At 41.9% G+C, this 19,086-nt stretch overlaps 8 protein-coding genes and 1 long non-coding RNA gene across 12 annotated transcripts; 5 read left to right on the plus strand and 4 right to left on the minus strand.

Annotated features, from left to right (window-relative positions):
• Positions 1 to 190: 190 nt before the first annotated feature.
• LOC105697585 (proteasome subunit beta type-7) lies at positions 191 to 1,442 on the plus strand. The gene is made up of 4 exons (XM_012421031.2): positions 191 to 252; positions 432 to 611; positions 690 to 1,005; positions 1,072 to 1,442. Exons 1-4 carry the CDS (start codon positions 191 to 193, stop codon positions 1,345 to 1,347), a joined length of 834 nt encoding a protein of 277 aa, XP_012276454.1. The 3' UTR covers positions 1,348 to 1,442.
• A 120-nt stretch (positions 1,443 to 1,562) lies between these two features.
• Positions 1,563 to 5,249, plus strand: LOC105697595 (methyltransferase-like 26). Of its 2 annotated transcripts, none has more exons than XM_012421053.2 (3): positions 1,563 to 1,620; positions 4,154 to 4,242; positions 4,378 to 5,249. In XM_012421053.2, the coding sequence occupies exons 2-3, from the start codon at positions 4,208 to 4,210 to the stop codon at positions 5,009 to 5,011; spliced, it is 669 nt and encodes a 222-aa protein (XP_012276476.1). In that variant the 5' UTR covers positions 1,563 to 1,620; positions 4,154 to 4,207; the 3' UTR covers positions 5,012 to 5,249. The 2 variants fall into 2 exon arrangements, with proteins under 2 accessions (XP_012276476.1, XP_012276466.1); XM_012421043.2 differs by having other exon boundaries at positions 1,581 to 1,610.
• Positions 1,616 to 4,137, plus strand: LOC105697555 (dnaJ homolog subfamily C member 21). Its single transcript, XM_012420933.2, has 2 exons — positions 1,616 to 3,482; positions 3,558 to 4,137. The coding sequence occupies exons 1-2, from the start codon at positions 1,952 to 1,954 to the stop codon at positions 3,965 to 3,967; spliced, it is 1,941 nt and encodes a 646-aa protein (XP_012276356.1). The 5' UTR covers positions 1,616 to 1,951; the 3' UTR covers positions 3,968 to 4,137.
• Positions 5,250 to 5,385: 136 nt separating the features above from the next.
• On the plus strand, positions 5,386 to 7,441 carry LOC105697574. Of its 2 annotated transcripts, none has more exons than XM_012421021.1 (8): positions 5,386 to 5,648; positions 5,723 to 5,983; positions 6,060 to 6,195; positions 6,271 to 6,356; positions 6,429 to 6,644; positions 6,729 to 6,900; positions 6,971 to 7,056; positions 7,137 to 7,441. In XM_012421021.1, the coding sequence occupies exons 1-8, from the start codon at positions 5,627 to 5,629 to the stop codon at positions 7,352 to 7,354; spliced, it is 1,197 nt and encodes a 398-aa protein (XP_012276444.1). In that variant the 5' UTR covers positions 5,386 to 5,626; the 3' UTR covers positions 7,355 to 7,441. The 2 variants fall into 2 exon arrangements, with proteins under 2 accessions (XP_012276444.1, XP_012276435.1); XM_012421012.1 differs by having other exon boundaries at positions 5,740 to 5,983.
• A 106-nt stretch (positions 7,442 to 7,547) lies between these two features.
• LOC105696476 (angiotensin-converting enzyme-like) lies at positions 7,548 to 10,896 on the minus strand. Its single transcript, XM_023433418.1, has 13 exons — positions 10,813 to 10,896; positions 10,347 to 10,484; positions 10,099 to 10,257; positions 9,927 to 10,026; positions 9,592 to 9,735; positions 9,182 to 9,485; positions 8,957 to 9,109; positions 8,741 to 8,865; positions 8,506 to 8,681; positions 8,245 to 8,405; positions 8,036 to 8,158; positions 7,764 to 7,948; positions 7,548 to 7,680 (listed from the first exon to the last, which is right to left on the minus strand). The coding sequence occupies exons 1-13, from the start codon at positions 10,894 to 10,896 to the stop codon at positions 7,565 to 7,567; spliced, it is 1,968 nt and encodes a 655-aa protein (XP_023289186.1). The 3' UTR covers positions 7,548 to 7,564.
• Positions 9,385 to 11,891, plus strand: LOC111674137. The gene is made up of 4 exons (XR_002762290.1): positions 9,385 to 9,496; positions 9,651 to 9,751; positions 9,971 to 11,697; positions 11,803 to 11,891. It is a non-coding gene; the product is annotated as an uncharacterized LOC111674137 (long non-coding RNA).
• On the minus strand, positions 11,832 to 14,434 carry LOC105697564 (coiled-coil domain-containing protein 113). Of its 2 annotated transcripts, XM_012420982.2 has the most exons (6): positions 14,082 to 14,434; positions 13,778 to 13,994; positions 13,319 to 13,552; positions 13,021 to 13,253; positions 12,749 to 12,948; positions 11,832 to 12,622 (listed from the first exon to the last, which is right to left on the minus strand). In XM_012420982.2, the coding sequence occupies exons 1-6, from the start codon at positions 14,257 to 14,259 to the stop codon at positions 12,455 to 12,457; spliced, it is 1,230 nt and encodes a 409-aa protein (XP_012276405.1). In that variant the 5' UTR covers positions 14,260 to 14,434; the 3' UTR covers positions 11,832 to 12,454. The 2 variants fall into 2 exon arrangements, with proteins under 2 accessions (XP_012276405.1, XP_012276395.1); XM_012420972.2 differs by having other exon boundaries at positions 11,833 to 12,622; positions 12,749 to 13,253.
• LOC105697605 (fas apoptotic inhibitory molecule 1) lies at positions 14,428 to 16,217 on the minus strand. Its single transcript, XM_012421063.2, has 5 exons — positions 16,043 to 16,217; positions 15,743 to 15,975; positions 15,550 to 15,675; positions 15,187 to 15,236; positions 14,428 to 15,122 (listed from the first exon to the last, which is right to left on the minus strand). The coding sequence occupies exons 1-5, from the start codon at positions 16,060 to 16,062 to the stop codon at positions 14,958 to 14,960; spliced, it is 594 nt and encodes a 197-aa protein (XP_012276486.1). The 5' UTR covers positions 16,063 to 16,217; the 3' UTR covers positions 14,428 to 14,957.
• Positions 16,218 to 16,285: 68 nt separating this feature from the next.
• LOC105697573 (fumarylacetoacetase) lies at positions 16,286 to 18,600 on the minus strand. The gene is made up of 8 exons (XM_012420997.2): positions 18,414 to 18,600; positions 17,752 to 17,981; positions 17,536 to 17,676; positions 17,200 to 17,453; positions 16,916 to 17,122; positions 16,686 to 16,831; positions 16,504 to 16,621; positions 16,286 to 16,428 (listed from the first exon to the last, which is right to left on the minus strand). The coding sequence occupies exons 1-8, from the start codon at positions 18,495 to 18,497 to the stop codon at positions 16,355 to 16,357; spliced, it is 1,254 nt and encodes a 417-aa protein (XP_012276420.1). The 5' UTR covers positions 18,498 to 18,600; the 3' UTR covers positions 16,286 to 16,354.
• Positions 18,601 to 19,086: the final 486 nt, after the last annotated feature.

Consider the following 19,086-nt stretch of genomic DNA (forward strand, 5'->3'; position numbering starts at 1 on the left):
TCACCACAGATACAAATTGACGTGACTTCAGCGTCGCCATGCCGTTGGCGTCGCTACTAAAACGACCCAGCCCTCGAGTACACGTGCTCGTGTCTTGTGTCACCTTTCTATAAAGATCTCCAGATTCTGTGGTTCTAGTCCAGAAGCTTCACTACAGAATAACCGTAACAATCGCAAAAATCGTACAATCATGTCATCGGTTCTTGTGCCTGAAATTCCGGCTCCCGGATTTTCTTTCGATCTTTGTCACAGGTAAAATATTTATTAAGCTAATTTCTTTGTGAAATAAGTGCGTACAGGTAACGCCGATATCTTATACTCGCAATAAATACTTGACAGATACATAACCTGTACGAGAGTCGATAATGCTGTGTCACTTTTTAACAATTAGGTGTTCATAAAATTAGATTCAATTTCAATTTTTATTGTAGAAATGAAACGCTGATAAAGAAAGGTCTTGCACTACCAAAGGCGACGAAAACTGGTACAACTATTGTGGGCATTATTTACAAGGATGGTGTCATTCTCGGAGCAGATACCCGAGCAACCGAGGATTCCATTATAGCAGACAAATATTCAAAGAAGATTCATTACCTTGCATCGAATATGTAGTACGTAATAGATGACAAATGATTGTGTAGAATATACGTTTCTATTTTGATAACTTAATTTTCTTTCTTTTCAAATAGTTGCTGTGGTGCTGGAACTGCTGCCGATACCGAAATGACTAATCAGATGATAGCCAGCCAATTAGAGTTACATCGACTTAATACAGGACGTATTGTCCCTGTCTGCACAGCAAACGCGATGCTTAAGCAGCTACTCTTCCGTTATCAGGGTCATATTGGTGCTGCCTTAATTCTTGGAGGATATGATTTGGATGGACCACATGTTTATTGTATCTTTCCTCATGGATCTAGCGATCATTTAATGTATGCAACTATGGGTTCAGGTTCTTTAGGAGCAATGGCTGTCATTGAGAGTCAGTGGAAACCTGATATGACAGTACGTAAAAGAATGAATTTTGATTCCTTAAAGGTTTTCTCTTTACCCATTTATTTTATTTTGTAGGAAGAAGAGGGGAAGGCATTAGTCGTGAATGCTATACAGGCTGGTATCTTTCATGACTTAGCATCCGGAGCCAATGTCGATCTTTGTGTTATCCGGAAAGGTTCCGCTGATTACTACCGGCCATACCAGGAATCCTGTGTTAGGGGAGAGAGGCAAATTTCGTATCGTTACAAACGTGGTACAACCGCTGTTCTGACCAAGACTGTCCGGCCCATTATTATCGAAGAAGAAGTTGTACGCAAAGTAGAACCAGAATCAATGGATACATCTTCTTGAATAACATAGTTACAGACATAATTTTGTTACAATTAAAACACTATGCTATGTATCGCCAATTAATTGGAAAATAAGAAAGTGAAATGGTACAGGAATTTCAGAAACATAAAATCCCGTTGTCACGTAATTCACATCGCGTGCAAAACTTATGAAATAAAATACCTAGCAGCTAGTAATTTACTGTAGAGAACTACGTAAATTACCTAGGGTATTTTACTTACTCAATTTTGCATGCGAGGTAGGCGCTGTATTTAAGTACTGCGGTAAGGGCAGGTCAGAGAGCACATTTGTTGCATACATACTTGCAATTATATTTAGATTTGATCGCATCAGTTTTATGTAGAATTACACGTAATAAACTTTATTTTACTTTAATCGGAGGAGTTCCATGTCGCCATGCTAAATTCACGAGCGTTCGTACATTCATAACCTCTAAGTTCTGTCTGCCAGAGGTAGTGAGTAAACGTCATTTAAAGAACAATTGTAAACAAATTAAAAACATCAAGAAAGTATTGTTAAGTTTCAAAGAGACTCTACCAAGATCTTCGGTACAACCTCGTCTTCGAGTGCAAAAAGTACCAATACTTGAAGAGGTTAACGTATCATGAAGTGCTACTATGAAGTACTAGGAATTCCTCGAGATGTTTCCGGAGAAGACTTGAAGAAAGCTTATAGGAAGCTTGCACTAAAATGGCACCCTGATAAGAATTTAGATTGTCCCGAAGAAGCTAAGGATCAATTTCAACTCGTTCAGCAAGCATGGGAAGTATTGAGCGATCCACACGAAAGGGCTTGGTATGACAATCATCGGGAAGCTATTTTGAAAGGAGGTATAGGCAAGGATTACAAGGACGATTCTATAGACCTCTTTCAGTATTTTTCGACAAGTTGTTTCAAAGGGTATGGAGATGATGAAAAAGGTTTCTATACAGTCTATAGGACCGTTTTTGAGAAGTTAGCTGCAGAGGATGCAGATTTTCATAAAGAAGGAGATTCGGACGAGGAAGTCCCCGGTTTTGGTAATTCTACCAGCTCGTACGAAGATGTAGTTCATAATTTTTATGCTTACTGGCAAAGTTATAGCACTAAACGGTCATTTGCTTGGCTGGATTTATATGATATCCGGGAAGCTCAAAATAGGAGGGTGGTAAGGCTTATGGAGAAGGAGAACAAGAAAGTGAGAGAAAAAGCAAAGAGAGAGAGGAACGAACAAGTCAGAAATTTGGTAGCATTTGTACGAAAGCGTGATAAACGGGTACAGGCACATGCACAAAAACTTGCAGATCGGGCAAAAGAAAATGCAAAAAAGGCACAGGAGCGCCAAAAACAGCAACTATTGGAAAGACAACAGCAGATGAAAAATTATACCGAGTCAGAGTGGTCCAAGTTTTCTAATATTGAAAAGGAGTTGAAGAATATTGAGTCAAATCTAGCTGCCGAGTTTGGCGAAGAGTTATCTTCCTCTGGAAATTCTGAAAATGAGGATTCTATTCAAGATAACAATGCTCTCTACTGTGTTGCATGTAATAAAATTTTCAAAACTCAAAAGGCATTTACTAACCATGAGAATTCAAAGAAACATAAAGATAATGTATCAACAATGACAGCATCATTGATCAAGGATGACAATGAGTTTACCGGTGATATCAGTGATAGTGATTCGGATTTAGAAAATAAATTAAAGTGTTCAAACTCTAGTAATGTTCGTTCAGAAAATGTAAAGCTGGCTACAGGTCCAGAAATGCCAGATTTTATTATTAATCCAATTCAAACTACATCTAAAATTGAATGTAATGATACCTCGGAAGGTGAAAGGATATCAGGGTCGGAGTCCAATAGCGATGATCTTAATTATAATGGAAATAGTAAAGAAAATTTTACTACAAAAAAAGGATATGTTGTACCTGAATCACAGATGGACAATGTTGGATTTGTAATTTCAAAACCATCCGATGCACAAAATGACTCTAAAACTTCGGAAGGAGAATTAATATCGGACCAAGAAGGTGAAGAAATTGTTAGACCAAAGAAGCAGAAGAAGAAAAAGGGAAGATCTATCCAAAAAGTAGTGGTAGATGATGACAGCGACGAGCACGCGGATCTGGATAATCTGCTTGGATTATCAAAAAAGCAACGTAAGAAGCAGCAGTTTAGGAAAGCAACGTTAGAGAAGCTTACAGTCAATAATGAAAAAACTTTAACCGATATAGGTGTAAAGGAAAATGAAAGTGAAATCATAGATGAGAGTAAAGAAGAGGAAATTGATAATAGAGTTATCGATAAAGGTACAGTCGAACAATCGAATAGTGCTGTTTTAGGAGATAATTCTAAAACACCATCGCAAGTGAAAACGAAGGGAAAGAGGGCGAAGGAAATGAAGAAAGCTCAGAAGCAGTCAGTGGCAGAAAGTAAAGGAAAATCCAATGCTAAAAGTACTGGGGTGATGGTTGATGTCGAGCATTGTTGCGTGACATGCAAAGCAGAATTTCAAAGCAAGAATCAATTGTTTGAACATTTAAAGACAACAGGACATTCGGTGTATATTCCCGATGCAATGAAGAAGAAGAAAAGTTCTCAGAAAACTAAAGGATGGAAGAAAGCTGAAAAAAGCAGTGATTGAAATTCAATTTCATGAAACATTAGAAAGTTTGAGTAATTTATTACTCTTAACTAGAGAACGAAGGAAGTTTTCATTAATAAACAATCATCCACAAAACATGATTTCGTATTTTTCTTAAACTCCAATTCCAAAGCTTGTTCATTTCTTTTTCCCATCCAGAAAATATAGGTTTCTGTTGATTTTCAGATCCTGCTTTATCTTCAGTGTCTTCAATGTAAAAGATTTGGGAGTCTGAAAATCATGAATGCCATTATTCATTCTGCAGCAAGTCATAGGTGAGATTATTCTATTTGCTGTATCTATCGGCTTATGGTGCGCTTATTTTTTAGGTGCAATTTTGATACCATAGCACTGCTATATTCTAATTACCAATATTTATCTTAAATAATTTTGTTAAATTTTTGCCATAGAGCCAGTTCCATAGCAGCAAAGAAGTTGGTATACCCAGCAGCAGAAAGGAACAAGGATCCGATCCTTTCGGTACTTCGCCAGTACATAAGACCTGGACCGGATCAAAAATTTCTCGAAATTTCATCAGGTTCCGGTCAACATATTGCTCACTTTGCACCGCATTTTCCACAAGTGACATTTTACCCATCAGAGTATGATCGTCAATTATTAGGAAGTATCGCAAGTTATGCCAGCGAACTTAACAACATCGAAGAACCTTTAAGAATCGATGTTACCAAAGACTATCAGACCTGGGGAAATGGGGTGTTCAAAGAAAAGAGTTTTGATTATATTTACAACGCGAATATGATACACATTTCACCATTCCAGTGTACTATTGGCCTCTTTGAGAACTCAGGGAAATTATTGAAATCAGATGGTATTCTTTTTACTTATGGACCTTACGCAGTGGATGGCAAGATTACTCCGGACAGTAACGTTAAATTTGATAAATCTCTGAGGATGCAGGATCATGAATGGGGTTTGCGAGATATTAACGATTTGAAAAAGTTGGCCAAGGAAAGTGGTTTACAACTATTGAATGCTGTTGATATGCCAGCTAATAACAAAACTCTAATCTGGAAAAAGTATTGACTCTTAGACAAGCTCCGTTTGTAATTCCATGGTTTTGTATCATATAAGTTCTAAGATGTTTACAAGATTAAGTTAAACACTAACGCATAGGTTTTAATATTCCCGTATTTACTTGGTTGGCGATTTAAAAAGAACTTCACATTTTATTATACCAAATGGTAAAAAGGTTGTAAATACTGAGGGGTATATTCGCTGTTTTATGTGAGTAGTACATAATAAAAATTGTATAACGCCAAAATAGCAAATTATATCCCTACTGTTATCTTTACAGGAAACAGATGTTTTTGTATCGATGCTTCTAAATTTTCTTTACACTAAGAACATCCGATCATTCATTTTACGTAGAATCGTGCTTATCTGTACCTATCATTCTTTTCACTGATCAAGATATAACTCATATCACGTCCCTCGAATTGTCACCTATCAGTGAACAAGTGTTCAGGTGTGTCGGACAGGTCTTGAAATCATACCGGAGCGTGTTAAATATATTAACGTACCTCCTCAAAATCCTCTTTTCAGTATAATTATATTTAATCTTTTGAAAATGAATTACATATTACCCACGGCTCTTTGTGTGTTAAGTATCGCAAGAATTAAAGCCGATTTGGACACAAGATGTACGGCCGAATATTGCGCGGTAGGTTTTAAGAATAAAAATGCTCAATGCCAGAATTAAAATAGCCTTCCCAATAAATATCGAAATTTTATAAGTATCTTATGCACCGAAGAAATACGTAGAGGAAAAAGGTTGTCCTTCGCTGCCTATCGAATGCATTGTCATGAACGCCACCCACCATGGGACATTTTTCACGTACCCGGACTTTTGCAATTGTTGCGATTACTGTCTGAAAAATCTGGCAGAAGGAGAAATCTGTTCGATTGGTTATCCAGGAACGTTAACGCCGAAAGAGATGTGTGGTCCAAGTTTAGCATGCACTCCGAATAAAAATACTCATGCGACTTGTCAACGCAGTAAGTCCGTTCATCTCTTTCATTCTAACCTAGAAATTGATGAAGAACTAGAAAGAATTTATAATAAATACATTAGTCTCATCTAAGTGCACGCAAGCTCAGGATGCTTTCGACAGGCGCAAAGAAGATGGTACTTTAGGAAGTTTCGAGTTTCGTCCTCGATGTGACGACGATGGGCATTATGTCCCTGAACATTGCGTTCCAGGGTTCACGTAAGTTGAAGAAAGGATAATATTCTTAATAATATGTAATGTCCATATGTTATGTCCTTGTATTAAAATTTGCAGATGTTACTGCGTCGCTCCAACCGGCGAGAGGATTTTCGGAGAGATTCCGTATTTAAATTCTTGGGACGTCCAGCAAATGTCTTGCGGTAATTTAATATTGGATTTTTTCGCTTATTGAATATCTTTAGGAATACTGACAGTTCCTTACGGTGGCTAAGGTTGCTCTCTGCATGCCTGGAAAGCTGAGAACACTTTGGATCCCATGTTTCCGATCCGAGTGGCTCGATGTCTGGAAAATGGCCTCTTCGATCCTCTTCAATGCACTTCGGCGATAAATGCAACTTGCTTTTGCGTGGATACCGTGAGTGGTGCTCCAAAAATGAACACCGAGCCTGTTCCTGGCTCCGAACTGAAAGAAAGCAATCCTTTCTGCTGTGAGTGTCGTCGAGGCTTCCTTTTCTTTGAAAATGCAAACGAGTTTAAACATATAATTTGTAAATTATTTATTTCCTGCCCAGTCGATCCATCGATTCACATTCCTGGTTCTTACGAAAAGTCATGCGAGTTTGAGTTCAACAGCTTATACGAAGGAATGAAGAATCTCGGGGGACTTAAAGGCATTTCAGACGTTAAACTTCCGTCTTGCCAACCCGATGGAAATTACGCTCCAGTTCAAAGTATGATGTCCAAGTAAGTCCATACCATGAATGCATTATTCTACATTCTCTTGATTTTTTCCCTAATATTCTCCTCGTTTTAGAAAAGTCTGCGTCGACCCTCGTGGAGTGCAAATAGAGAATTTCGAGGCTGCGGAAAACTCGATGGAATCGAACATTATGAACTGCAGTGAGTCATCGAAGCAGGGAATGTTTAATTTTTTCTAGGTTTTCTTGAGTTTTGTTTAACAATCTCATTTATACCTGCAGAGTGTGCACGGACTCGATGGCTTCTGGCAAAATCAAGAACCGTGGACTTGCCAAGCTGCTGCTCGTTTGGGAATTTCCAAGCTTGGCAGTGTCGAAGGAACGAGTGCTTCTGCGTAGACGAGAATGGCGATCAAACCGAGCGAGAGGTGGACATTAACGAGATAGAAAAGCTCTCGTGTTACAAGGCAAATGAAGGAGAAGCTTGTGCGGTTCCGTAGTACTCCTCGTATCATGGATTTAAACTAAGAAGAAACGCATTTTCAACACCTCTCGCTCGGGCTCGCAAATAAAAGATTTGACGAAAAGATTTGTCATTTTCATTTTTCTAGTGACAGCTCGACTTAATTAACAAATATTGACAAAAGCTACGTCAATGCTAGACTTCTACGGAGACCGTAGCTTGACCGCTGTCACTTCTGGGCGAGCGATTAAACTAAATAACTGATAAGGACGAAGATCATTAAGGTGACCTTTGAAGACGTCGCAGCCTCTGCATTGCCCGTGTACCAGTGGGCAAAGAGTGCTGAAACAGACGCGAAGATTTCTAAGATTACGGAGTATTCCCGAGCTCTCTTGACTTATCGGGAAAAGGCAGCGATAGGAGGCAAGAATATTAATCTCTTGAACCTGTATCTTCTTGACTGGTGATCCACCCTATCACCGGCTCCATCTGGTTCTGCCTCTTCAGCCACTGATTTAGAGGCTCAAAGTACCTCAACATGGCACCTGCGTCAATTCTGTTCGTCCTTCCTCTTGTCATTTCTCTTACGACCTCCTTCCAATTCCTCGAGGCGCCGGTTGACAGTACATCTCTGAGACCGCCAGGGAAGATTGTCGAGTTAACGTTTAATCGTTAAGCAAACATACTCTTATCAATTTATGCGCCGTTTGTAACTCACGATAGCAATCGTCCAGCTTCGCGGGATCTGTACAGGTCGCATGTATGCAAATTTCCGGTGTGACCAGATATATCGCAGAGTGATTCGAATAATTGGAACTGCATCACGATTCCCACGAAGTACCTGAAGAGGAGTCATTACGTGTTATGAAAAGATTTATATATATATGTTAATCAGTGCCACGGAGAAAAATTAATCTATTAATTTACTTGACGTAAGGTACATCAGCTGGGACGTGATATTTCGCTGCTGGATCGAAGTCCCTTTCCGTTCTTGTAATGGGAGGAACGATTCCTTGGTACTGGAGTCTAAGTTCCCACCATCTCGTCGTCATGTCGGCTACGCCATCGCTGAAAACCCGCCATCTCCACTTTTCGGGTGAATATGAAAAGGTTTAATGATAGTGCTGGATTAATTAGCGAATCGAATGTAAAGGTGTTTTTGTTCCAGGGGGATTTTAAGTGGCCAACCTGATCGACGATGTAGGCGAAGGGCATGTAGGCCACTTTCTGGAGGGCCATCAACATCAGGAAGTTGATGTTGATCTCGTAGTCATCCGTAGAGTTGTTGTATAAGCCGATCCGGTGAAGATGCTGAGGAGTGAAGACGGAGAGACCAATGGCGTCGCTAACTGCCTCGTGGAAGCCTGGATAAAATGACTCCAATGAAATACCTGAAGACTTCCTGGTGTTAATAATTACTTACCTGGAAGTGCCTCGTTCCTGAATAACAATGGCTGGTCCTTGTACTGCAAATAATACTGAATGTGAGCCATCTCGTGATGCGTCGACAACAAGTCCTCCATCGTGACTCTGGTGCACTGTTTTATCCTATAAATGAATGTTTCAGGAACCATGAGAGGAGAGACAAATAGAAGATTAATTACCCTTCACGAAGAAATAAGCGGTAGAAAGTAATGACCTGTAATCCAGTTTATTACAAAAGTCCCACGCACTCGCGGTGCACTTCACCTCTCTGTCGATGGGCTTTTCAAATATGGAGGATCTCCAAAATTCTGGGGGCATCGGCTTCATCCCGAGGGACGTAAAGAACTCTTCCGCCATTTGAAACATCCTGGAAGTGCGGAGAATATTTATATACCAGGGAATTGCGAGTTAACCGTTGTGGAAAATTCTAGGGCTCTACCTCAATGGCGTAAATCCTTGAAGCATCATGTCTAGGGTGATGTCGAGTCTTCTCGCCGCCGGAAATGGTTGAACTATGTCGAAGATACCTTCCCAATTTTGGGCCCACATGTTCCCCAGGACATGGGCTGGCAGGGGACCATCTTTCCGGATTTTATCCCCGTACCTCTCGATTAGTCTCGCCCTTACGTAGGTGAACAGATTCTTGTACAATGGGCTGATCGCGGAAATGACTTCCGCGATGTTCTGCTGGAAGTAGTCGTCTTCGTAGGCTTCTCTCATGTGGTCCCCAGCGTCGGCGAACCCTGATAAATAGGTAATCGTTAAAAGAAACCGCAGGAACGGAATTACCTCGTTGGCCGTACTAAAAGAAATTTCATTGTTAATGGGCAATATGCCAATATTCTTTACCACTGAGCCTTGCAGCTTGATTCGCCAGTTGGACATATCTCATGTACTTGTTCTTCAAGGGAGGACCTACAGCTTCGTGCCAAGACCTCCAAAAGTGTAGCAACTCTTCGTAGTCTCTCGACTGGGCCATAACTCGATTGATCTCTAAATAAATGAGAAGGTAAATATTTTATTATGAGTCTATAGAATTATTAACCCTTCGAACGCGGAGCCAGTCCGACATATGGGCGAAATTCCTCTGACCGTGCAGGCAATACTCGACCAAACGTCGGCCGCCTTTAGGCGCTCTTAGGAGCCAAAGCGTCGTTTAATGGAAGTACATTCATGAAGTGTACCTCTGTCCAGACTCAGGTCGCACTGACTTCCCATTTTCTTGTAGGGGCAAAGCCTGGTCCTCATGTAGAGCTCCTTCATCTCGACTATCAAGTGATGGATCTGAAATCGTTAAGAACTGAATTCTATCTTTAAGCATCGGGTCAGAGGAAGTAGGAGGCTCCTTCGTCTTACCTCGTTGAACTTGTCGTCAGTAAGTGCACTTCTTCCTTTGACTGCTATCATTTTCAGCTGCCTTCTTGTCAAAGGATCCGGGACCCTGCTCCAGGCGAAGGTGACCGCCTTCCTCCAGGATGCTCGGTCGAATTTTAGCTTAAATGTTTGCTCCTCCAACTATGGAAAGGATTTCACGGAATTATTTTACTGTCAAGTACCTCTGTATACCTCCTAGTTGACTAAAGTTTGGCATTTCATCGAATTACCATTTTCCGACGATTATAGTCGGTGATGTTGGTCGCGAAGTTCCATTGTGCCGTCATGACTCTGTTGCACATTATTGAAGCTTCGCGATCGTATTCTCGAAGGAATTGAAGCGCTTCGCCCAGGTTCACGTTGAGGCCCTGAAAATAATTACAAATACCTCTAAAATAATTAGATTAATTATATTGGCATATTTACCTATATTAAATGAAAAGGAAAAACGTGGGTGCGCGTAAACGGAACATGGTGCAACAAAATACTGGTGTGTAGATTTGGGATCTCCTGGGACGCTAAGCTGGGACATTAGAATTGCAAATACCTTCGGTGTAGAACAATGAACGTTTGCCAAGCACCTCTGCAGTTGAAGAGAGCTTATCGAATTGTATCATCTTCGGGGAAGACCGTTAAGGGAAACAGAAAAGGGTACCAATTGCGTCGCCGAGACGTACGTAGGCTTTTTAGACTTACCTCCAAATATCGAGCGTGGTTCCCGACAACGACGAAGAGAATCGCCAGGACTCCTATTTCTCTGGCAATTCGTGTCTTTGTCATCGTTCAACAAATGTCCATCAACAATAATGTGAGAATTCCCGACTAAAGAGGCGGAGAACTTCGACTTTCCGTGTACATCTCGCGGATTCCTTAAACGGGTCTTAACTTTCCCGATTTATTCCACTATTATTGGCTCCACATCCCGGGGCCTGAAACAGTGAATTAAATCAGCCGCGGTCACGGTGTTTTAAATCATTCACGACAGTGTACAGTTACACAGGTCGAACAAATCCTGCGTCGAAGACCGGAAGCGGGTCAGATCGTTCGGTGATGCATGGGCGAGCGGACGATCCCATTTCGGCGTTAAAATCTCGGTGAAATTTCATCCTATCCCAATGTGGCCAATGGTACCCACAAACTACGTGTATGCACGGTCAGAGAACGAAAGCAAAAGAGAAACTTACGAATTTTTCGATATTTTAGACGGTTCCGAAATTTCGGAAACGCTCGGATGAGCGCGGCGGCGCCTCCTTACGAGCGGCCAGTCTCGGAGGTTCCTCGGTTCCTTCGACCTTTTGGAGACCCTTTCAGACTCTCTAACGGGAGACCCGTTACTCGCGGACTGGGCAGAGGCGAACTGAATTGCACGAGAGGTACACACGGTGTTCCGGGATGAGTGTGCCGAGCAAAAACCAGAGGAAGGGACAGGCATCGCCGGTGCGTGAAGCGTGACCACCTAACGCGCGCCGGCACACGCCAAAATATCTTCTACGCCTGCGATGGCTATCGTCTTCGGGAACGGTGACCGATCCTCCGCTTTTCCGAATTCCTGCTTTCACGAAAGTGCCGGGGAAAAAGAAGGTAAAGAAAATAACGCCACCGAGAAGTCTTCCAAGGAAGAAATTCCTCACGTTCTTCGGGACCTCCTCGTATCGCTTTTAATATTTCCTTTCTTTTTTTTTCCAGGGTCCATTCGTCGGTTATGGCTTCTTGTGAGAATATTAACACGAGATATTACGTGACGGTATTTTGAGAGTTTAATTCAGCATCTTCGAGGTCGCAAGGGGAGTATTCTGGAAAATATTACGATTTCGACTCGACTCTCTCGGGCTAGAGTGACCGTAGTGACCAATTATCTCGTGGCGCAATCTGTGACGGTGCGGCCACACGGTAATTATCCTGACAATAATTGCGTACACTCCTCTTCGGATGACTCTCCTCCTCCCGGAGGATCACCAAGGCGTTGGACGCTTCGTGGAAGGGCAATAGGGAGCTTCCAAGTGAAGCCAGGAAGCTTTACAGTTACGGGAACGAAAGAGAAAGAGGGGTGTTTGCACTTTCAACCGTTTCCACCGGAAATAAGTGCTCCCTGGAATCTCAAAACCTAGAAAAAAGAAGGCAACGGTCCTGGACATTAACGGGAAAATGGAATTAGTCATAGAAAATAACTATCTTGAACGGAAAGTACCGCTTAGGCACAACATATCTCCAATATTTACAGAAATAGAATATTTTATAATGAAAAATACCAGACAATGGTATTATTTTATTTACAGGATTTAATATCTCCTTGACTAGAACTAGGTTGCTAATAATTGTTTAAATTAATTTTAAAAATTCAGGATCTCGTAGAGGGCTTGGTGTCCTGTTTAATTCCTTCCAATCTCTTCTTGCAGGTTTTAATCGTAATCATCTGGATGTTTTTATGCCTGTCGAGCCGCTTGTACGTTTTCTGCATCTCTCGCAATTCGGCCTGAATTTTCACGAAGTCTAGAACCTCGGGGGCCTGGGAAAGGAAAATTTGGTAAACGGTGGAAATAGTGGGACCATGACGAATGGGCGCACCCGAAGCCGCGGCCAATAGGGTAAAATTGATTTCCAGGAATTCCATGAACTAATTGTCTGGTATTACCGTGTATTCATCCATCAGCTGAAGAATGGAGGCCACTTGCTGACTGGTTTTCTGCACTTCGGTCTCGGTGTTGATCCGCTGGTTTTCCAGCTTGGAAATTTGCTGCTTCTTCGCCTCGATGTCCTTCTTGATCGTCTTCAAGGTGGACATCTGATCATTGAGCTTTTGCTTCTGATCGGTGAGCTCCAAGCCGTAACGACCTACGGAGAAAATGACTATTAAATGGGGGACAAGCTTCCGGAAATCGAGGATGACCTTCGCGTGATAAGTACCGCTGATCTTCTTCATCTCCAGGAGGTAATGATTCTTTTCCTCGATTTTCCTCACGTAATCCTGGTTCTCTATAGCCAGCTGCTCAAAATCTATGGCACGCAAGGTCTCCCCTGTTTCTTCCCTCTGTTGCAACTGCTGCTTCGCCTTTTTAATCTGACTCTTCAAGGTGGAGCTCTTCAGCCTCAGCTTCTCCACGATGCTGTCCGCCGTTTTCAGCCAGTCTTCCATATATCTGAGAATAATCCAATCCTTGGGAAAGAATTTTTTCCAAGGGATTCCTAAATGACTACGGCATACCTGATGAATTTTTCCGCGGGTATTTTCCCACTTATGGGGTCGAGCCCTTTTTTTACTACTTGGTCTAATTCCAGGGCTGCATCCGTGGTCTCCATGATGCGGAGCTTGACCTCTTCGATCTCTGCGGCCAAGTTGGCCCTCTTCTTCGCGGCTACTTTTTCCAGGCTCAGCAGGTTCCTCTTCATTTCTTCGATTTCCCGGGAGGCCATTTCCATCCGATGAGTCAGAGTGATTCTGCAAAGAGTTTCTTTACTGGTGTTGAGTCAAGAGAAGGAGGAAGAGGAACTTCGGGTGCCGGTCTCGAGAGAAAAAAACAGACACGCAGCGTTTATTTTTTGCCGAGGTGGTTTCCGGGCTTTGGTTGCACTATAAAACTCCCGTGAAAATCGCCCCAGAATGGATTATTCTTAATATGGATTTTCATACGTGGATGGATATAAGAGCAATTATTTTCCTCACTTGAAACCCTTCTGCGTAGGTATCGTCTGGATTCCGGTGAAACGTCGACTTCCAAAAGTCTGCAAGCTGCTGATACTCGGGGAAGCTTTCCCGTTCTTATCACGAGATATCGCAGGGCCTACCCCACTTCCGGTTAAGCTCAGAACTGAGGAAATCGGGGCAAGCTGAGAAGCAACCATCTGGGCTTGTTTCGCTGACTCCAAGATCTGCGCCATTGCTTGGAAAATTGGTTTCCGGTATAGCTTAGCCATTTCAAATATTTCCATTATCTCCCCGTATCATTAAGATATCATTTGTTACTCACTTTGTAAGCACTGAGGATCGTAACGAGTCAGATACCTTTCGAAGACATCGTTCTCCAAGGCGAGCATTCTATTGGTCCTCAAAGTCTGCTCGAGTAATTCCTTCAGATCCTCATCGGACATTTCTAAAACGATTCGTGTTACGTTAATTGTAAGTAATGACTTTAAATGATAATACATTTCAATGTAGTACTTAATAATTCATCTTGGCACAGCTACCGAAGGTAAATAATAACTCACAATCAACAGGTGGGTTTCCATTTTTGCTGGAAATCCCCAAGGTTATACACGAGCGGCATTTTATTTACCATAAAATACTTATTATATCTTATTTTTCAAAACTAATTGTTATTTACAAACCATCGTAACGCGGTTCCTCTTCTTGTAAACCTAAGAGCGTCAGACGCGATCCCACGCTCGCCACACTTCCGCGACGTATCGACATTTCTAAGTCATGTATAAATTAAAATTATTAATAAAAACTAGTCCCCCGAAAGATTTCTGCCTCCATGGCGATTTACCGAGACTGGAGATATTCCATGACAGGAACTCCGAAGGTTTTCCTCCCTCGAGACGTATTGTTAAATCGATACCTTCAGAGCGCCAAAGTTAACGTCGTTCCTTCGTTCCTCGAAAAGTTGTCTAACAAACTTAAGGTGATGTGAAACACGTCGAGGAACTTGATCGACGTCAGTAAAAAAGGTTTTTCTAAATATTTACGTTGCCGACGTTGGTTTTTACACCTTCAAAAATGAGTGTCTTAATCGAATCGACTGATTTGAGGGGGGTTTCAGTTCACCTTAATCGTTGATTAGACTGATAGTGAGAATAAAAATCCCTATTCTTAAGGTTTAATTTTAGCGAAAGAAAATGGAGATTTATGTGTCTTCGTCTAAGGAGTCCCTTTCTTCGGCTTGAACCCCGTTCACGTACAAAGTGTACTTGATGCCGATGTCCTTTCTTCCACTACTCGATGACCTGATGACAACAGGAAGTCCTTCCAACGAAAACATCATATCTGCTCCTCCATCCACGAACTCGTTCTAAAAAGGATCGCGTTAATTGGACATTTAAAACTATTACTCCAATAACGAGATTTGGAAGTACCTCCACCTCGATTTGCTCCCCATTAACCCAGACCGATTGCTTGCTCTTATCTGAAAAAATGCGCTTATTTTTAGTGATAACACGTAACATAGTAAGACCACGTGGAAGGAAATTAATTATAAACAGCAAGTGCAATTAACTTGGGAAGAGCGATACGGCTAATTGCAGGGAATTCCGGAGGTACAGTTATAATAATGGAATGGTACTATCGGAGCATTGTTAATAAATTTACAGTCTTGCTGAAATTAATAATAATTATCTATACTATAGGTGCAGCTGGTACTCCTTGCATTACCGTACTCGTAGGATTACAAGTAGAGATATGACTAATTGAAATAATGGTTCTTGCACGTATAAATATACCTAGGACAATTCGATATTGATTTCCCCCGATGTTGGTCAGCCACGACTCCAAGATCTTCGACTGCGACTGGACGAAATTGTTAAAGCTCTTCCCGTTGACCCACAAAGTGTAGGAATATTTCAGGCCTTGTAAAAGATAAAAAAAAAACAACTATACGTTACGAGGGTTATTAATTATATTCCAGAAATTTACCTGGAATCGGATCCACCCTGATGACGAATCTCGTGTCGCCAAACATGACAACTTCGTCGCCCACCAATCGAAACATCCAATCCCGATGCACCAGCGTTTTTCCATCCACTTTAACAACCCGACGTCCAGTTGCAGTGCCATGTTCGAATTCGATTACATGATTTCCATCGTTCAGAGGAACGCTCCATTTCGCCGTGGGCTCGTTCGCGGGCATTTCCAGGGCTCGCAGAGTTCTGCGAGAGGGAACGAATTTTTACAGGACTCGGTATAGAGGATATCGTGTAAATAAAGTCGTCCTACCCGAGCAGGACAAGCGCCATAAAGCCTTGACACCTGGCTCAGGTTGTTCCTGGACTGTTCTCTCTATTGATCGGGCCTGCAGGTCTGCGAATCGATGCCTCATTATTTCCCAACTTAGCAACCAGCTGCGCCAACGCTGCGGCGATAAATTGTTAATCGGTTGATGGTTAGAAATTAAAGCTCTCCTCTCCCAACTGTCATTAAATTATTGCGAGGTAAGAAAAGTAACAGGAGTTTCGTATATTTCCAGGGGGATTTACTTTGGATAGATGACACACTTTATGTGGCTCTAGGAGGAAGAAATGGAGTTCTTTATTCAATTGGTGGAAGGAGTTTCCCGGTGCAAGAACCGAAGCCAACTCTGAGACCTTCTCCCTGGCAGTACCCTGAAATAAAGAAATGGAATTAATTTTGAGATCAGGTAGAAGATGAGAATGGTGAATCTTTTATTGTCACCTTACCCGTTATAATCACTTCGTCGTTGTCTTGAAGGAATTTCCTGGTAGTTCCGTCTTTTAGCGACACTTGCTGGGTGCCTCTCCAACTCAACTCGAGCATGGATCCGTAAGAGTCGGCGGTCTAAAAATGTTGAATATTGTTATACGTCTTGGGAAATGACACGGGAAGGAAGGTTAATACTAACGTCGCCACTGATAGTCCCGGAAGCCATCAGATCACCGGGATTGATGTTACATCCGGTCACGGTGTGATGAGCTAACTGTTGCCGAGGAGTCCAGTACATGTACTTGAAGTTGCTGCGAGAGACGGTGGAGACCACACCATTGGGCGCTATTGAAATAAAAAAGGAAACAAGGGATTGAGTACCTTTAAAAAGAACATTTCGAATGGAGGAAAATGTTAAACCCAACGTACGTTTAATATCTACTTGCAGTTTGATATCAAAATTGCAGGACTCCTCGTGTTGCAAGTACTCAAACGGCTTTGGGTCTTGAGGATAGTTCGGGACTTTGAAGGGTTCCAATGCTTCCATGGTGACAACCCAGGGGGCAATAGTTGTTCCCAAGTTCTTCGCCCCAAAGGGCCCCAGTGGGACGTATTCCCACTTTTGGATATCACGAGCTGAAACAACGCATCCACGTTATCGCTAAATTTATTCAAGATAATATTCATATATTAATGCTTCGGGATTTTAATACCACTCCAGTCGTTCATCAGAACCATCCCAAAAATGTGCTCGTAAGCTCTGGAAGCTGGCACGGTCTCGCCAAGTTTCGTTGGAGGTCCGCCAACGAAAAAGGCGACTTCCAGTTCGAAGTCCATTAACCTGGATGGACCAAAAACCGGAGGTTCACCTTCCACGGGAAGTGTCTGACCTCTTGGTCTTCTTATCGGAGTTCCAGAAACCACAACGGAGCTGGCTCTCCCATGATAACCTACTGGAAGGTATTTCCTAAAAAAAAATAAAATTAAATACTCTGTCAAAAAAAAAATATATCAAATATTCCGTATCGCTATCAATTATGAATTATTACCAATTGGGCATTAGAGCATTATCCTTCCCTCGAAACATTATTCCCACGTTAGTTGCATGATGAATGGACGAGTAGAAGTCGGTATAATCGCCGATTCTTGCCGGTAAGTGCATTGTTGCTGATTCTTGAGACACAAAAGACCTAAAAGAAAAATAATACTTAATGGTAATGTTGCTAACACATTCATAGTAATGCATGTGCGTTCGTTATCGGTACTTGGATCGAATTCCCGGTTCTTGTAGGGTTTTGTTATCAGCTGCGAGCAAGTGCTGGAGAGTGATTCTTGCTTCCACCCAAGCGGGCCTTCCAAGGGCCATGAAATCGTTGAGGCAGTCCTTTCGAAAGACATCCTGGTGTTCATTTAAAATAGGTCCCGTGAAGAAATGCGCGCCGCTCTTCAAGTCGAAAATCTCATTTCCAATCGCCACGCCTATCCTCTTCTCTGGCTGGAAGAAAAGTTCCAAATTGATCTCACAAATTTCTCCCCATTAAAACCGTTCATAAAGTATTTTAAATGAATGCTGTTAAATATTACGGCAATGAGTAACTAGAATCCGATAGTGGTAAAGGGTTATGTGCCAATAGATGATAACTCGTCATCGATCGCTGCCGTATAGTTGACAAGCGTCCTCACAGATGGCGCGAGCGTGCGGAAAGTCTGAGAATACTCTCGACATTCTGCTTCCTTTTTTCGTTAATATTAATGATTAACAATATGGTAAAGCGGTTGGAGCAAGAACACGAGATGAAAGCAAGCTACATAACGCATAAATTGTTCGGAAGTTCTGTTATCGCCTGCGTAATTTCTTATCACAAGTGACGGAGCAAATGCCAAGGTAAAGTTATTATTCCTACGAGTATAGCATGACGCAACTCACGTTGTCATTTGTTGAGAACACGCCGAATGGGAGATTTTCTATAGGGAAATCGCAGTCAGCCGAGTAGGAAACGAAACTTTTCATCGTTGAAACGGGAAGACCGACACGAAGCACTCGCTGCAATGGATGGTACTCTTCTGATTAAAATCAGACCCACGAAAGAAAGCGGCTCGCAACTGGCGGAGACTCCTCAAGGCCAGCGAGGCTTCTAATTTATACGCCTGTTTACAAATTAACAGAATTATGCACGGACTGGTTTGGAATATGTCCCCGAAGAGTACTAAACGGTAAAGCACATTTTTATATTCACTCTCAAGTCCATGACACTTCTCCACGTCGAGTATATTTATTATGAACTATATTCCAGGGTGTATGTGTATATATTATTTTTTGTTATGATGGATATTTCGTTTAGATTGACAAATGATAATTACGGGAATGGAAAACGACTCGTTAAACTGCGGACCAGAAGGTGATATATGATGACTTAGGGATAACAGTTTATTAGACATTGATATACAGTGGATAACTATGGCGATTAGGTGGGTAAGCCTGCAGTTATGATACCACAAATTTACGTCACAACAAAAGCAATATCGCAACTGTCGAGATGTCTCTCGATTTTCCTTCTCTTTCTCGATGTTCATCTATTTGCGTTTCTCGTTTCATGACG

The sequence above is a fragment of the Orussus abietinus genome, unplaced genomic scaffold, assembly GCF_000612105.2.
Source record: "Orussus abietinus isolate OABI.00-Male unplaced genomic scaffold, Oabi_2.0 scaffold13, whole genome shotgun sequence".
NCBI lineage: Eukaryota > Metazoa > Arthropoda > Insecta > Hymenoptera > Orussidae > Orussus > Orussus abietinus.

Coding starts and splice junctions, on each gene's coding strand:
- LOC105697585 (XM_012421031.2), top strand. CDS start 191: ATGTCATCGGTTCTTGTGCCTGAAATTCCGGCTCCCGGATTTTCTTTC. Junction 253..431: donor TCTTTCGATCTTTGTCACAG/GTAAAATATTTA, acceptor TTTTTATTGTAG/AAATGAAACGCTGATAAAGA. Junction 612..689: donor TACCTTGCATCGAATATGTA/GTACGTAATAGA, acceptor CTTTTCAAATAG/TTGCTGTGGTGCTGGAACTG.
- LOC105697555 (XM_012420933.2), top strand. CDS start 1,952: ATGAAGTGCTACTATGAAGTACTAGGAATTCCTCGAGATGTTTCCGGA. Junction 3,483..3,557: donor TGGATTATCAAAAAAGCAAC/GTAAGAAGCAGC, acceptor TAACCGATATAG/GTGTAAAGGAAAATGAAAGT.
- LOC105697595 (XM_012421053.2), top strand. CDS start 4,208: ATGAATGCCATTATTCATTCTGCAGCAAGTCATAG. Junction 4,243..4,377: donor CATTCTGCAGCAAGTCATAG/GTGAGATTATTC, acceptor TTTTTGCCATAG/AGCCAGTTCCATAGCAGCAA.
- LOC105697574 (XM_012421012.1), top strand. CDS start 5,556: ATGAATTACATATTACCCACGGCTCTTTGTGTGTTAAGTATCGCAAGA. Junction 6,196..6,270: donor CATTGCGTTCCAGGGTTCAC/GTAAGTTGAAGA, acceptor TAAAATTTGCAG/ATGTTACTGCGTCGCTCCAA. Junction 7,057..7,136: donor ATCGAACATTATGAACTGCA/GTGAGTCATCGA, acceptor TTATACCTGCAG/AGTGTGCACGGACTCGATGG.
- LOC105696476 (XM_023433418.1), bottom strand. CDS start 10,896: ATGACAAAGACACGAATTGCCAGAGAAATAGGAGTCCTGGCGATTCTC. Junction 10,258..10,346: donor ACTATAATCGTCGGAAAATG/GTAATTCGATGA, acceptor TCCTTTCCATAG/TTGGAGGAGCAAACATTTAA. Junction 9,110..9,181: donor CAAGGATTTACGCCATTGAG/GTAGAGCCCTAG, acceptor CCGCACTTCCAG/GATGTTTCAAATGGCGGAAG.
- LOC105697564 (XM_012420972.2), bottom strand. CDS start 14,259: ATGTATTATCATTTAAAGTCATTACTTACAATTAACGTAACACGAATC. Junction 13,995..14,081: donor CGATCCTCAGTGCTTACAAA/GTGAGTAACAAA, acceptor CAATTTTCCAAG/CAATGGCGCAGATCTTGGAG. Junction 13,254..13,318: donor CCCGCGGAAAAATTCATCAG/GTATGCCGTAGT, acceptor GATTATTCTCAG/ATATATGGAAGACTGGCTGA.
- LOC105697605 (XM_012421063.2), bottom strand. CDS start 16,062: ATGGCGCTTGTCCTGCTCGG. Junction 15,976..16,042: donor ATGGCGCTTGTCCTGCTCGG/GTAGGACGACTT, acceptor TCCCTCTCGCAG/AACTCTGCGAGCCCTGGAAA. Junction 15,237..15,549: donor TCAATATCGAATTGTCCTAG/GTATATTTATAC, acceptor GCATTTTTTCAG/ATAAGAGCAAGCAATCGGTC.
- LOC105697573 (XM_012420997.2), bottom strand. CDS start 18,497: ATGAAAAGTTTCGTTTCCTACTCGGCTGACTGCGATTTCCCTATAGAA. Junction 17,982..18,413: donor TGTTCTCAACAAATGACAAC/GTGAGTTGCGTC, acceptor CTTTTCTTCCAG/CCAGAGAAGAGGATAGGCGT. Junction 16,622..16,685: donor CCGGGACTATCAGTGGCGAC/GTTAGTATTAAC, acceptor CAACATTTTTAG/ACCGCCGACTCTTACGGATC.